General features: G+C 46.0%; 1 protein-coding gene across 5 annotated transcripts in view; it reads right to left on the bottom strand.

The window, feature by feature from the left end:
• The window catches only part of ULK4 (unc-51 like kinase 4), a 2,246,396-nt gene that overhangs the window by 2,200,312 nt on the left and 29,088 nt on the right, over nucleotides 1-16,996 (bottom strand). For 3 of the 5 annotated variants that reach the window (XM_078663529.1, XM_078663528.1, XM_078663531.1), the window contains exon 2: nucleotides 10,067-10,259. In XM_078663529.1, the coding sequence (XP_078519655.1) occupies nucleotides 10,067-10,204 (138 nt within the window). In that variant the 5' untranslated portion in view covers nucleotides 10,205-10,259. Of the gene's footprint in view, nucleotides 1-10,066; nucleotides 10,260-15,792; nucleotides 15,886-16,996 lie in introns of all 5 variants that reach the window. The other 2 variants (XM_078663530.1, XM_078663527.1) reach the window with 1 other exon arrangement.

Genomic DNA, 16,996 nt, shown 5'->3' on the forward strand with positions numbered 1-16,996 from the left:
TCGAACTTTCAATAGTACAGTAATCAATAACACATCAGAACTTAATATCAATAGGGATGTCGAAATATTCAATCAATTCTCGTCCCCGCCCGCCATGTGCTTCAAAACTGCATACGTATCTCGTGATTTCAAGGTTCTGCAACCAGTACACAACAAGGAGTTACGAGTCCCATTTATTCCGGCGCCATTTTGGGCGAGGACGGGCAGGTCCAGGATATAGTCAAAATGTCTCTACCAACCATCGACTATGATGATGTTCATATGCTGTATTTATTAGAGTAACACTCATCTGTCCACATGAAATTAATTTGCCACAATCTAAACATGTCATTTTAATCTTTCCAAAGTTCTTCTAAATATTTGGGACCGTTTCCCTTGCCTCTGATGGGGTCAGTGCCACTTCTTTGATGAATGTACTAGCAGGTCAGGGGTTCTCCTCCAAATCTCTCTTTTATGCAGCACTATAATTAATTGGTGCCACCTCTCCATATGACGATGCATGGTATAGTTACCATAACTATATTTTTTTTCGGTTCCTCTGGAGAGTTCATCGTGGCAGATGAAGCGTGTAACGTACCGGGCATTTACCTTTTTTTGCATGTACAGGAAAGGAAAAAAAAATCGAGCGTCCGAGTTCTAAGGTGTCCCAGGGCCATTTTAGTGGACCAGGCCCAAATCCAAAGAACAGGCCGCCATTTTGAGAGTCCTGTTGCAGCCGCCTGTCGCTGTAGCATCAAGAGCAGCCGAAACTCAGCTGAATGGCAACTGAAACGGTAAAGGGGCGCCCCACTACAGCAGACGAGCCTCCACCTAGGAAGGCCCGTTCACGCCGCCTCCCCCCCCCCCCCCCTTCGGGCACCCCACGCCGTTATTCGGAGCAGTATTGTAGGATGGCCACACCAGTGCGGCAACTTGCTAGACATCACCTCGGTGGTAACCGAATCTCAACGCCTTGTGGTGTCTTCTATTCAGAAAACATTGTTATGCTGCCTTCGACCTATTCGCCGCAAGTGCGCACACAACTCAACTGCATAGCTTGCTAGACACCACCTCGGTGCCATCCGGATCTTGGAATCTCAGCGCCTTTTGGTGTCTTCTCTTCAGAAAATATTGTTGCGCTGCCTTTTGGCCCCATTCGCACATCGGTCCGCTACTGACGCCATCTCACAGGCTAATGGGGCGCCCCACGCCGAGTTTCAGCATTGTAGGATGACCACACCAGTACAGCAACTTGCTAGACATCACCTCGGTGCCATCCGGATCTCGGCGCCCCACTGCAGATGAAGTGCCTCTCAACTATGAAACCACCACGGTGACATCCGGATCTTGGCGCGTTGTGCTGCCTTCGGCCTATTCGCACATCGGTCCGCTACTGACGCCATCTCACAGGCTAATGGGGCGCCCCACGCCGAGTTTCAGCATTGTAGGATGACCACACCAGTACAGCAACTTGCTAGACATCACCTCGGTGCCATCCGGATCTCGGCGCCCCACTGCAGATGAAGTGCCTCTCAACTATGAAACCACCACGGTGACATCCGGATCTTGGCGCGTTGTGCTGCCTTCGACCTATTCGCACATCGGTCCGCTACTGACGCCATCTCACAGGCTAATGGGGCACCCCACGCCGAGTTTCAGCATTGTAGGATGACCACACCAGTACAGCAACTTGCTAGACATCACCTTGGTGCCATCCGGATCTCGGCGCCCCACTGCAGATGAAGTGCCTCTCAACTATGAAACCACCACGGTGACATCCGGATCTTGGCGCGTTGTGCTGCCTTCGACCTATTAGCACATCGGTCCGCTACTGACGCCATCTCACAGGCTAATGGGGCGCCCCACGCCGAGTTTCAGCATTGTAGGATGACCACACCAGTGCACCTTACTAGACACCACCTCGGTGCCATCCGGATCTTGGCATCTCAGCGCCTTGTGGTGTCTTCTATTCAGAAAATATTCTTGCGCTACCTTTGCCCCATTCACACATCGGTCCGCTACTGACGCCATCTCACAGGCTAATAGGGCGCCCCACGCCGAGTTTCAGAATTGTAGGATGACCACACCAGTACAGCAACTTGCTAGACATCACCTCGGTGCCATCCGGATCTTGGCATCTCAACGCCTAGTGGTATCTTCCATACAGAAAATATTGTTGCGCTGCCTTTGGCCCCATTCGCACATCGGTCTGCAACTGACACCATCTCACAAGCCAACAGGGCGCCCCACGCCGACTTTTACCATTGTAGGATGGCCACACCAGTACAGCAACTTGCTAGACATCACCTCGGTGCCATCCGGATCTTGGCATCTCAACGCCTAGTGGTATCTTCCATACAGAAAATATTGTTGCGCTGCCTTTGACCCCATTCGCACATCGGTCCGCAACTTAGACATCACCTCGGTGCCATCCGGATCTTGGCATCTCAGCGCCTTGCGGTGTCAGTCAGAAAATATTGTTGCGCTGCCTTTGGCCCCATTCGCACATCAGTCCGCTACTGACACCATCTCACAGGCCAACAGGGCGCCCCACGCCGACTTTTACCATTGTAGGATGGCCACACCAGTGCCACAACTTGCTAGACACCACCTCGGTGCCATCCGGATCTTGGCATCTCAGCGCCTTGTGGTGTCTTCTATTCCGAAAATATTGTTGCGCTGCCTTTGGCCCCATTCGCACATCGGTCCGCTACTGCCGCCATCTCACAGGCCAACGGGGCGCCCCACGCCGACTTTCAGCATTGTAGGATGGCCACACCAGTGCTGCAACTTGCTGGACACCACCTCGGTGCCATCCGGATCTTGGCGCGTTGTATTGCCTTCGGCCTATTCGCACATCGGTCCGCTACTGACGCCGCCTCACGTGCCAACGTATTTTCTCCGCATTTTATACCCTATGCCGCATAACAGGTCATGTGACTTGTTTATAAAACTTTTCATTGGTTCATTTTACTTTTGGTTTCCTAATGATGGAAGGCTTGATCATATGACCTAAAAACAACACTTTTCATTGGATGAAAACTTTTTTTTTTCCCAAACGATGAAAGCCCCACCTTGTTTCTGGATGTTTCAGACTGAAGCTGGCTTCAGCATGAGAGCACCACCATCTCGTAGCTCCGTCGTGGTCATTCCGCGAGCAATCATGGCAACCGCTCCCCACCAGAAGCCTACAGGAGTCGGGGGCCCCCAAAACTTTTTATAAATCCTCAAGGCGGAGGGGACGCTTTCGAGAATGGGGTCCAAGACCTAGCAGACAAGCGTCCGATTTCCAAGGTGTCCCAGGGCCATTTCAGTGGACCAGGCCCAAAAAGGAAAGAGCCTGCCGCCATTTTGAGAGTCCTGTGACAGCCGCCTATCGCTGCACCGCAAGAGTGGGCGCAACTCAGCTGAATTGCGGCTTTTGACACAGTGGACCAAAAACGGACGGAATGGCAACTGAAACGGTAAAGGGGCGCCCCACTACAACAGATGACACTCCACCTGGAGAGGCCCGTTCACGCCGCCTCCCCCGGGGCGCCCCACGCCGTTATTCGGAGCAGCATTGTAGGATACCAATACCAGTGCGGCAACTTACTGGACATCACCTTGGTGCCATCGTTCTGCTGCCTTGGAACTATTCGCACAACAGTTTGCTACTGATGACCCACCCCCCGCGACGCCCCACGCCAGAAATCTGGACGTTGTGCTGCGTTGGGACTATTCGCACAGCCGACCGCTACTTCGTTGTTTTTCCCTAAAAATGTTTATATGTTATTACTGTTTTTGTTTTCTTGTATATATTTATAAGTTATTAAAGTTTTATAATCTTACTACTTTGTTGGAGTGCTATATATTTTTAATGGGACACATAATTGTAAAACTTTGATGTACAAAGAGTCATCCCTGGAATCTTCCGCTTCAGGCTCGGTCCCCTCCCCAATCACAATACAGGATGGTTTTCAGATAATAGGAACGCGTCTGCTGTGACGGATCTCATCGAGTGTGGGCCTTGATCTACTATAACTCCTTTGAAGAGGGGTGATTCTTTACAACTGGGGCCATAAACTACATCTGCAGGGCTAGCTGATACCCTAGGACCGGCCTGGACAATCGGACACAGAGGAAAAGGAGTGTCAGAGGGTGCGGTAGTGAATAGGGCGAAAGGGAGGTGTCGGGCGGGCACAGGGTGTGATTCTCAGGGAAGAGCAGCGCAGATGTGGGGTGGTTTATTACCCATGCATAAGACAGAGAGCGGGGGTGACCACTGCCTGGGGGAGATGCTTGCGAGGGTGGGGAGTCATGCTAAGGATCGACAGCGTGCACAGAGTGGGTCTGGTCAAGGCATCTAAAATGACTGCCGTGCACGACAAAAGTGTGGCATTTGAAACAAGCATTGGAAATGCAATAGGTCTCGCAGCATTAGAGTTAGTGCTTTTAGAATTGTTTATGGGTTTTTTTGTAAATCTTTAGCATTTTTGTTTCCTGTAGCCAATGCTAAAGAATAAAAAAAAAAAAACATAAACATTTCTAGAAGCTCTAACTCAAATGCTCCGAGACCTATTCCACTGTGTGAGGGTGAGGGGTTGAGGGTGAGTGAGGGTGAGTGAGGGTGGGTGAGGGTGAGTGAGGGTGAGGGGTTGAGGGTGAGTGAGAGTGAGGGTGAGGGTGAGTGAGGGTGAGTAAGGGTGAGGGTGAGGGTGAGGGTGAGTGAGGGTGAGTGTGAGTGAGGGTGAGTGAGGGTGAGGGTGAGTGAGGGTGAGGGGTTGATGTTGAGGGTGAGGGGTTGAGGGTGAGTGAGGGGTTGAGGGTGAGTGAGGGTGAGGGTGAGTGAGGGTGAGGGGTTGAGGGTGAGTGAGAGTGAGGGTGAGTGAGGGGTTGAGGGTGAGTGAGGGTGAGGGTGAGGGGTTGAGGGTGAGGGGTTGAGGGTGAGTGAGGGTGAGGGTGAGTGAGGGTGAGGGTGAGTGAGGGTGATGGGTTGAGGGTGAGTGAGGGTGAGGGTGAGTGAGGGTGAGGGTGAGTGAGGGTGAGTGAGGGTGAGGGGTTGAGGGTGAGTGAGGGTGAGGGTGGGTGAGGGTGAGTGAGGGGTTGAGGGTGAGTGAGGGGTTGAGGGTGAGTGAGGGGTTGAGGGTGAGTGAGGGTGAGGGTGAGTGAGGGTGAGGGGTTGAGGGTGAGTGAGGGACCGCAAAGCTATGGGGGGCAGAAATACCACAGGAGGGGGCTATAGCATAAATACCACTGGGAGTTGATAGAGCGGGAAAACGGCCAGAGATTTGCAGGGCAGAGAGAGCACCACAGCGAGACAGCAAGGTGCGAACTGTGTGAGATATTGTGACCGGCGCACGGTGGGGCATTCCCAGGGTAGAAACGCACTGGGACAGTGGCAGGACAGAGAACCCGCGCGAAGCTGGAATGGCAAGAAGATCTCTGGGGTTGGTATGGGTTGAGTACCACTAAGGCTGGTAGGAGGGGTGTACCACGTGAGACTGGGGAGTGTGAAATAGGAGCAGCTTTGTGAAAAACGCCGGAGGGTGGTCCGTGGAGAATTTGGAGATTATTGAAAGCATGGCGGCGCCCCCAGATGTTCTTGTTCTGCGTACAGTGTTGGGGACGCGCAAATAGCCGGAAATCCGTGAATTGCTCACGGCAGCAGCGGCGGTGTTGCAGGACTCCTGCATGGTGCTTGCCAGAACTTGGATAACTTCAGAGAATACGGATAAAGTACATTTCAATGCACGCAGGAGACTCCAGGAAAAGGTGCAAGGCGCACCGAAAATGGAACTGCCTGACAGGATGCAGATTTAGAAGGTCGCGTGCCAAATGCAAATAATTAAGACAGTGCTGCATTCCGTAATGTAGCCCGTGAAGCAGCATGCTGGAACAATGACAGAGGGATCTGCTTAGCAAAACAGTCATTCCAGGGAAAACAGCATGACCAGGCGAGAGCAGAATGCTGTGACGCACTTAAAGCAGGCATGGAAATTCTGCCAGGCTAACTCAATCTATCTTCGATGATTCAAGTCTCTTCTGCAGGTAAAGATTACGAAGCGGACGGCACATGAGCGTTTGTTATAATGCAAACCGCTCGAGCTAACTCGACAGACGTCTGAAGCAGGACCAGGGCGCCTAGAAGACCACCCGAGGTGATACACAGTGGTATGCAAGGGATGGCACCCACTCATTCGATCTCACGCAGGTTCACATAATAACAGCTCTCTAACACTCTAGGTCAAATTTTGAAGTGCATATTAGGGAGTCAGGGAGGAGATATGGTGGTGGTGGGGGGGAGGGGGGGTAGTGTTGCTAAAGGAGATTTTGAAAATCGTCAGGTCATTTAAGATATAAATGCGCGAGCGATAAGGATTAACACAACCAAGAATGGGGAAATGAAGCAAAATACACGCAGAATGGGGCAAGTGGCAAGACAAACTTGAAACAAAAGGGGGAGGGTAAGGGTTCGTAGGCATGCTATAGATGCCGATCCTGCCACGCCTCTGTAGCAAACTAGAAACTATATGGTAGGCAGGGACATTCGGAAAGATGTCAGCTACTTTAGGCAGTGTTCTATCTACCGTAACAGCATAAAAAATGTTTTTAAAAACGGTTCGACTTAATGGTTTGACGGTAAGAGCTGTAATTTTAAGTACTGAAAAATAGAGCTTGTGCAAAATTCCATGAAAAATAAACTGGAAATCTTTAGATTTATACAGCAGCTGAGGAAATTGCCCACTTATTTTCATTTTTTTCCATTTCAATACTTATTTTTTTTCACGCTGCATACAGACATGTAACATAATTTTGTTAAAGATTTGATCCAAACTTCAAGTTACCGGCAATATTTTCCATTATACAGAAAACCATGGCAGTTCACAGCAGCTGTGCTTTAATGTACAACAAATCGGGAATCTTTTTTTATTCCACTGATACATTTGCCTTTTAGCGGAATTGGAAGTAACATTTTCTTAACAGCTAAGGTGTGTTTAAATTGTGCCTGTGGTGGTGGGCCCGCACACTCGATGGTGACCCAGAGCTAAACAGAGAAAGACAGAAAACGAAGAAAGACCGAGGAAGATATAGATAGAAAAACAGTCACAAAGGAAGAAAACAAGACGGAGGGAAGAGAGGGGAGGGGGGAGGAGAAATGCGACACGGCGGGAAGGGGAGGGGGCGGAGCGGGTACAATAAACAAGACGGAGGGAAGAGAGGGGAGGGGGGAGTAGAAGTGCGACAGGGGAAATGCGAGACGGCGGGAAGGGGAGGGGGCGGAGCGGGTAAACAAAGACGGACGTGCACGCGCTTTTAAGCTCAATGCGCATGCGCATTGAGCTTAAAAGTCACGGGCACTGCAAGGAATCGCCACGATTCCTTGCAGTGTGGATAAAGAGCGGATAAGTCCCAATACTCTCGCCTTGCTCGATGCGCATGCGCATCGACAGGCGAGACCTAAAAAGGCAAGATGGCGCAGACAATGTTTTTCAACACTTCCTGATTTCCTTCGAATCGAACGTTAACAGACGTTGGGGCATATTACCAAAGTTAAGCGATATTTATCCCTAACGATGCTTAGCAACGATTTTTTTACCGCTAAGCATCGTCAGAAATTATCGCAGATAAACCTTGCTATTATCAAGGTTTATCGCAAATACGATAAAAAACGACCGCAATGCATTAATATCGCTGAAAACTCAGCGATATTCATGCATTACCGAGCTAATGCTCTTAGCCATGTTATCCACCTCCCATTGGATAACATGCCTTAGAACTGCTCAGGGCAGGTGCTAGCTTTTGGAGATATTCGCGCTTATCGCGAATATTTCCAAAAGTTGATAATAGGAGATAGCGATGTTAGCGACTGTTTCCAGTCGCTAACATCTTGGCATGCCCACTTTGCATGTCATTAGTGATAAATATCACTCACATGCAAAGTGGGGCCCAAGATGGTCGCTATCTCCTACTAGCCGTCGCTAACTGGTGTTAGCAACAGCTAGGTAATACAGATATAATTTTATCTCCGCGAAGCGGAGCGCTGTTACAGATATATATCTTTTTTTGAACGTTAATTTCTCAAAATCCACTGGAGCACATATATTGAGACCTAGCAAAGGCACATCGGACTACCAGTCCCTACAATTTTGCCAAGTTTCGTGCAAATCCATTCAGCCGTTCGATTATTATTATTTTATTTTTTTTTGCCTCGCGGGGCCCTTTTAAAACCTCCACATCAAACCTAAGAGGTCAAGGAGGATCTACTATGCCCCCTTATGGTCATTTGTCCCTTCGCTTTGGCCTCCTCTTGTCTCTCGATCCTACCGAGAGACAAGATGGCGGCCGCTACGGACTGTTTGCAATGTTTACAGACGCCGGAGAACCAATCAGCTTCGCAAACCTCCGTTACGCGAAGCGGAGCGCTGTTACAGATATATATCTTTTTTTGAACGTTAATTTCTCAAAATCCACTGGAGCACATATATTGAGACCTAGCAAAGGCACATCGGGCTACCAGTCCCTAATATTTTACCAAGTTTCGTGCAAATCCATTCAGCCGTTCGATTATTATTATTATTATTTTTTTTTGCCTCGCGGGGCCCTTTTAAAACCTCCACATCAAACCTAGGGGGTCAGCGAGGATCTACTATGCCCCCTTATGGTCATTTGCCCCTTCGCTTTGGCCTCCTCTTGTCTCTCGATCCTACCGAGAGACAAGATGGCGGCCGCTACGGACTGTTTGCAATGTTTACAGACGCCGGAGAACCAATCAGCTTCGCAAACCTCCGTTACGCGAAGCGGAGCGCTGTTACAGATATATATCTTTTTTTGAACGTTAATTTCTCAAAATCCACTGGAGCACATATATTGAGACCTAGCAAAGGCACATCGGGCTACCAGTCCCTAATATTTTACCAAGTTTCGTGCAAATCCATTCAGCCGTTCGATTATTATTATTATTTTTTTTTTTGCCCCGCGGGGCCCTTTTAAAACCTCCACATCAAACCTAGGGGGTCAGCGAGGATCTACTATGCCCCCTTATGGTCATTTGCCCCTTCGCTTTGGCCTCCTCTTGTCTCTCGATCCTACCGAGAGACAAGATGGCGGCCGCTACGGACTGTTTGGAATGTTTACAGACGCCGGAGAACCAATCAGCTTCGCTTCACAAAGCTCCGTTGCGCGAAAAGTACGCGAACTGGAGCGCTGCCCGGTCCGCTGTTACAGATATATATCTTTTTTTTAACGTTAATTTCTCAAAATCCACTGAAGCACATATATTGAGACCTACAAAAGGCACATCGGGCTACCAGTCCCTACAATTTTGCCAAGTTTCGTGCAAATCCATTCAGCCGTTCGGGCTAAAAGTGAGGCCAACCGCCCTATGGAAAACTCAATGTTAAAAACACGTAAAAATCCCATAGAGAAAAAATCCTAACTATATATACCTACTGGCGACCGCCAGTAGGTAATAATATATATATATATATATATACATACACACAAACACACACACAGATTATAAATACATAGACATCTCTTTCTCTATATATAAACACACACACACATATATATTTGTATTTATTTTTTTGGAAGGGATTGGAAGGAAACTGCTGCCGGCCCCTCTACATTTTTTATTAAAGCACTGTTGCACTCCTTCATTTTCATATATATATTGTTTTACTTTCCAATCCATCTCAGATCGGTAAAGAAAACATCGGCAATCGCATCATTTAGTCATGTGCCCATTTGATGATTCAGTCACTTCCCTTCACATTTTTGTTTCTTCCTCTTTTGCCCATGCTGTTCAGCATGACCAAATGACATTTAATAGGCAAACAGGTCCCAAAGGTGAGGCCTGAGAGCCCATGGAGGCCACACTCCAAGCAAAATGTATTTGCAATTTGTGTCCTGCAAATCCCATTACTTATTTTCCAATAAAGACCTCACCAAATACTAATGTCTAGGTGCCCAAACTGCAAGAAGTTAAACATGTTAATATAACAAAATGAAAGATGTGTGGAGATTTATCAACTGAAGTTCAAATTGCAATATCTTGACTCACACACAGCAGCAATACATAAAATAGGTAAAAATACATGCTTACCCAGTTGGTTATTTCGCCTCTTTTGCATTTATCGATACAGAGTATTGCTACAAAATTAATTGTGCCTTTTCTTCTGCCTTTATACACAACCGACTTGCTTCCTCTACCAATTTCTTCATACAAAATAAAGTTCTCCATCTTCAAACTTTGAAATATAAAGATTGTTGAAATCTAAAACATTGGCATAGAATCCCTGCAGAAAAAGGCAAAGAACACAAACATGAGGTTTTCGTGGCCAAACTGATTTTTAAACATTTAATATTATGTGAGGATTCTTGTCAGCTGCGGTGCATACGTGTGGAAAGGGAAGAGAGGTTTATAATTAAGGCAGGCATTCAGTCCGACAGAATAAGAGATCAGTTACTCCTTGCTCTCTTTTTAATTGAGGCCCAGGACAAAAGAGGTGAGCAGATGCATTTAAGTATGTAGTACAATCCAACATGATACCGACATAAATTAAACGCCAGGGTAACGAAATTCAATAAGTGCATAAATATCGTCATCACATAAAAAAGCAAACATCTCAGCTGAAACTAAAACGTCTTCCTTCTACTAACCCATTTCGTTTTGAAAAAGTGGGCAATTTAGGTGACAATGCGTCAGCAAAAGAGTGGGTGGACAAGTAAAAAGTTTGGCTTTATAATTCCATAAGACTATTCTAATCGAGAAAAAAGTGATTCACCATTAATTCATAACCGCTACTATTTCAACATTCAATTCGACTGCATTATGCTCTTGCACCATTATAGACGGGTCAATCATATAAGTCTTTCTAACAGTCCACTTAAAATGATATAGATTTGTATAGCGCAACGGTTACCTACAGGCGTCAAGGTGCTTCTTACCAATCCCAACGGTATACCTGAACATGACCAGATGACGGGGTCAATCACAAGGAGAAGAGCCAGGTTTGTAAGCTTCCTAAATGGCATATGGAGCTTCATACTAGTCAGATGGAGGGGTAGGGTGCTCCAGAGCTTGACCGCCGCTAACGAAAAAGAGCTACCTCCTCATCTCTTTGTGCGCACTCTGGGGTGACCAATAAATCGTTACTTGCCGATCGTAGAAGTTTTCTTGGAGAACACCACTGAAACTTGCATTTAATTCCTCCCGGGCTAACACTTTAAAGTGCTTTGGGAACTATAAACCTGGCCTTGAAGGTGATCCACTTCTGTACAGGGAGCCAGTGAAGTTCGTGCAGTCCTTTAGAGACTGACATGTATTTAGGCATGTCTAGTGTTAGTCTGGTCACTGCATTTTGCACCAATTGTAATTTGGCAAGAGTAATCATGTAGGTGTTCAAATAAAGTGCATTGTAGTAATCAATCCTAGATCGGATTAATGCCAGGGCCACCTGTTTCCGTGCATGGGAAGATCTTCCACACATATAGAATGATCCAGAAGCAGGACAACATTGCACGATTTAACCTGAAGATACAAAGAGAGGACACATCCAATATGATTCCTACATTTTTGGCTGAGTAGGTAAGATGGGCAGTGCCCCAATCTGTCAGGCCACCAATTTGGGTTCCATATAGCAGCGTGAGTTCCAAACATTAACTCTGTTTTTCTCCATTAAACTTGAGACAGTTCTTGCTCATCCTTGCGGCCATTGCCTTCATGCAGTTGCTTAAGCTGGACACTGTTGCTTCAATACCTTTAGAGATGGATACAATGAACTGTGTATCTTTAGCATACAACACAACCTGAAGACCATAGACGTGGATCAATATAGCCAATGGCATGGTGTACAAGTTCAATAACATGGGGCTCAGGGGCGATTCCTGAGGTAAGTCACACAGTAAGAAAAAAGGGTCAGATTTGTGTTACCCTAAGATCACCATCTGTGTCCTGTCAGTAAGAAAGGACGTGAACAATTTTAAGGCCAGATCGCCACCATCCAAAGACTGCAGGCGTTCAGCGAGGAAGGTAGGAGAGATGGTATCAAAGGCTGCTGATAGGTCTAAAAGGATCTGGACCATGGCCTGCCCTTCATCAACTAGACGCCTGTTCCTATCATCTGCGGATACAAGGGTGGCTTCTGTGCCATGATACGGTTGGAAGCCGAACTGTGTGCAACATTTTTTACTTCACGTATGTCATCAAATTATAGTTAAGGTGCTTCTCCTTGATCTTGGCCAGAGTGGAGAGCAGTGAGAGGGAGCAATAGTTCTTCAAATCCTTCCAAATAAGAGTGGGTTTGTTTAAGAAAAGGTCTAACCACAGCCTCTTTCCACAGCATTGGATAGCAGCAGGAGTCAATTGCTCTGTTCATGATGTCAGTTAGGTGATGGGCTATACTGATAGTGGCCATTTGGTGGACCTTAGGTGGGCACGGTTCCAGTGGAGATCTTGATTTTAGTTTCAGGAGATAGGTCTCTGTTTGGGCATGAGTCAAAGAAGGGAACCAGGACAAAGATATAAGGGGGGGGTCTCTTCTCAACCTCCGTAATGGCAGAACAGTCATCCTGCACAAAGGTAGAGGGGCAGCAGTCTGTCTGCTTCTCTTGAATAGCAGGTTGGAACTTTTTGTAAAAATTGGTGCCCTTAGATAGCAAGAATCCTATCAACGTATTACAGAGCTCTCAATTTCGGAGGGAGCTGGAAGTGACGTAAGCTTTTGAGGAGCATACAAAGTCAATACTGTTATTGTAGAAGAATGATTTTTCTTCTCTGGTGACATTTTTATACTCTCTCATAGCATTCTTATATAGAGTTTTATCTTGCTGTGAGTCTACTTACTTCCAATTGTATTCTTTTCGACAACGGGCCTGTCTCAATAATCTTAGCCTAGCAGTGAACCATGGAGCTGTGGGCAGCTTCTGTAGAGTTTTGATTTAATTGACAGGCTTGACCACATCAGCAGCAGAGCTTAGCCAAAGTGCAAATTCTGCAACTCCTGCAACCACAGTCCCAGATATCCAGTACAAGGTATCCGTCTGAGGGCATTCCAAAGAGATTCTGCGGAGACTCCCTTCCAGTTTCTTAGGAATGTTGTTTTGGAGACAGAGTTATCTATGGTCCTGGTGGAAAAGACATCGAATGTGAAGGCTTCCGCCTGATGATCAGACCATATCAGGGGTATTACGCCTTGAACCAATAGCCTGGCATCGTTGGAGAAGATCCAATCTAGAATGTGTCCTGCTGAGTGTCTGGGGATTTGACCAGTTACTGGAGATCAAGAGATGACATGGTACTGGCAGGCATATATGGATTGGTGCACGCAAGCAGAAAAGGTGACAAATGAGGGTAGACGATGCCCCCAGAAATGGAACAAGATCTGGGGGAGCTGAATGTAAGTAGGGGGATGCTCTGTGCTCCTGTTAGTAGACATGCTCAATTAGAGGAAGACTGAAAGCATAGATGGGGATTTCTGCACCACAAGATAGAATGGAAAGTGATACGAGCTTGAAACCACAAGGGTGGTGGTGACCATGTTTTACGATCAATACGATGTACTTTGTTATTCTGAATGTTAGAGTAATGGATAAAGCAGTCATGTACTTGTCTACTGCAATAAAAAGTTATTTAAAATACCATGGTGTCAATAAGGGCTCTGGAATCTGCACTCCTGGTCTCTTCTAAATGTAAATTGAAATCCCCCATAATGGCGACAGTTGTATTGGTTAAATAGGGTTCTATTGACAATGCAAATTCGGTAGCGAACATGGATCTGGAGGTCTATATATATAGTCATATGCCAGTGAAAGACTAGCTGGTATCTTACTAAACATTCCTTCAGTAAAACGTAATCAAGCACTTGATACACAATTGAACCATATGTATCGAGAAGCCACTGTACTATAAGGAACAACCCAAAATAGCGCCATGCCTGAACTTCAGAAGAATTGGTCATGCCAGGCTAGGTTAGGGACCGGGTACCATTGTTTTTTGCCTTAGCACTAGAATTATTAAATGGATAATAAATACAGCAATATTTTCATTTATAAAACAAAAATAATGCTGCCTGGACATTACAGTTAATTTGAGTGATACAGGTCCTAGCTGAACCTAAACATTGAGATGACCAGAGTTTAAAGATGTGACCATCTACCCTTCTTCTGCATCATTAGCAATAAACAAAATGACAAGTGTTCAGAACTGCCAAGATCTCCATGTTATGTGACAACTTTAGCTAGTCCTGCCTTTTTAGCATTCAGCACTTGAAATTTAGAACCTGCAATTTTTTATATTTCCGTTAAAAGCATTAAAAAGGTGATAGTCAACGGAAGTCCATATGCATTACCAAAAGCATCCAACATGGACCACTCTTGAAAAAAAATGTAAACAGTTACCATCAACTTGCTTTGCCTCACACAGGCTGGGACGTTAGATCAGTTACCTCAAAGGCTGGTATACTCAAATTCTCCTAAACTTTAAGAAGCTCTATTGAGAAGGACCCTGGTCCCAGTTTCTAGGGGAAGACAGATGTCTTTAAAACTCCACGTCAGGGCCACAGGTAAACTTCCAATCCATCACTGTCAAAAGTTGCACAAGTTCTTCCTGGTTAGTCCTAAAACTCCCAAACTACTAGGGACAGCCTCCAGTATACCAGGACATATTTAGCAGTGATTAGCCAGGCTAAATCACACAATCACTCTCTTTAGCCAGGTCTCCGTTCCCATTGGTCTTCTAGTTCTTCACCAAAGATACCTTTCTACTCCCGCATCTTCTTGAAATTATAGGAGGTTGAATGGGACTCTGGAGAAGCACTTCCAAAGCTTGAATACAAGAATAAGCACGTTTTTATGTCTTTGTTCACTCCCAGGAAGATAGGAGAAGCCTTCCTCTTCTTGTTTTATTCCAAATTCAGTTGTGTTCTGATTCATGGTAGATGGAGCCTCATAAAATAGCAGTTGCTGGTCAAGAGGTCAGTTTATCCCTGATATGTTCCTCCTGGGGACCTTTTCCAACCCACACGCTACAGTGTTTCTTTAACTAGTGTAAGCCAATAGCAGGATGGCAAAAACCAACTTACACTGTTGGAGTTTCGTCTGTCCTCCCAGGGGCTGGTCTATTAAAACGAGGTAGCTCCCTTTCATTTTGAACAGAAAATCTATCAACACTGACAGTGTGCCTAGGTCACCCGCTGGTATGACCTGCTATGAGAAAAGCCTGCACTAAAAGCATTCGCGTACAAGATAATTGTTTGATATAAACAGGCTACTTTTAGAGATTCCAAGGCCTGTTTGCTGGCAGTGGGTGTTATCTTTTCTCTCCATTCCCCTCACAATTCTTAATAACTATAGGTGGATGCTCCTGTGATGGACTCTCCCACCTCCTTTCTACCTGCCAGAAACCCTGATGGCAGCCATTCCCCCCCTTCTGTCAGTCACTTCTACTGCCAATTATGACCCCTGTAGGAGGTGAGAGCCTGGCAGACTAAGTTTGGAGACAGTTCAGGCTTAGGCTGAGATGTAGAACTATTAAAGAAATCATCTCCGTGTCATGAAGATCTGTGATTACCAATGATTTCGATTTTAAATAACAGAATGCGGCAAATAAGATTTTTCCATTCCTTTCCTAAGACAACTTCAGTAAACATTATTTTTATACTAAAGAAAAGGTCTTTACCAAAATGGAAGGGCTGTTTCAACCTATACAGTAAATAGCACTTGCAATCTTGCTACTGCAGAGACATGCCTATTCCATGCTTGGCATGTCTTGCTTCAACCCAAAGCACCTAGGCATTGTGCGCCCTAGCACACTATTTACATGAGACATACCTCACGTAAAAGAGTCACTTAAACATTGAAAATCTTCAATATACGGTTGATGCTGCATCTGCTTTTCAGGGTTGCATCTGACTTTAACAGCACCTGTGCAATTTCAGCAACATTTTATTGTATCCTTATTTACAAGTCAGATATGTCAACTGAAGTTAAACAGTTATTTATGTTAAATGTTAAATGTCATATACTTGTAAAGCGCACAGCTGCCCCAGCAAAGGGGCGTCCCGGCTCTGTATACCGCTGGGGAACCCGTTCTGGCTTTCCCTGTGGGATGGTCCCTACTGGGAATCCCCAAGGTGGAGCCAGGCATCCCCGGCATTGATGGGGCCGTTGTGGAGATTAGGCAAGCTAATGCCCAGAGTTGCCGAGTGGGACCCTAGGTTAGAGTAGGCACCGAGGCGAGAATTGTCGAGTCCGCTTACCCTGGTCCACGACCCTGCCACGTCGGGAATTGAACCCTGGTCCCGGGCCGACTTCTGCTCCCGGGTCTGCCGCCTCTAACCAGTGAGCCACACCACTCCACTCCACTTATAGTGTTTAAGTGGGAGAGAACATGTACTGTGATGTGTTTAGCAGTTACCCAGTGCCCAGGTTCATAATATGCCAGCAAGTATAGCTTCATTAAAGTAAGAACCTGGGAATAATAAGCAGAAATGTAAATTTCCCCCGCAGTCTAACAGCAGCATGCAAAATAGAAGTAAATAACTTGATCTAGCTAAAATGTCAATCCTATTTTTTTTCTTATATAGCTTGGCTAGTCTTCTTGGGACGTTTGCATGATATAAATTCTCGTTAGTATTCAATGGCTTACTCCTCTAAATTTGTGAGTGCTTAATATCTGGTTTAACAAAATTATTTTATACTGTAATAAAAAACGACATGTGCTTTAAAGGGGGTAGTTTGGAGACAAGTTATTTCCCTTCCTCACTAGTGAAATGTAACATCCTGTGGTAAAGAGAGAGTCAGTGACAGCACCACTTTCAAGAACACTGTGCTATTAATCCCTGTGACAACGCTCCCCAAGAAACGCACCTTGAGACTTGATATGGAGAGAAACATAATGCTTTAGGATACCAATCCTAAAGTGGAAGCATTGTCTCACAGGAGAGGGTACAGTGGAAACAACGGAACTCACACAATTAGAAAGGAAACCATCTTTCATTTTCATATGCAAAGCGCTTGCACTGTGATTGTAAAA

This window comes from Lissotriton helveticus, chromosome 10 (assembly GCF_964261635.1).
Source record: "Lissotriton helveticus chromosome 10, aLisHel1.1, whole genome shotgun sequence".
NCBI classification, from domain to species: Eukaryota; Metazoa; Chordata; class Amphibia; order Caudata; family Salamandridae; genus Lissotriton; species Lissotriton helveticus.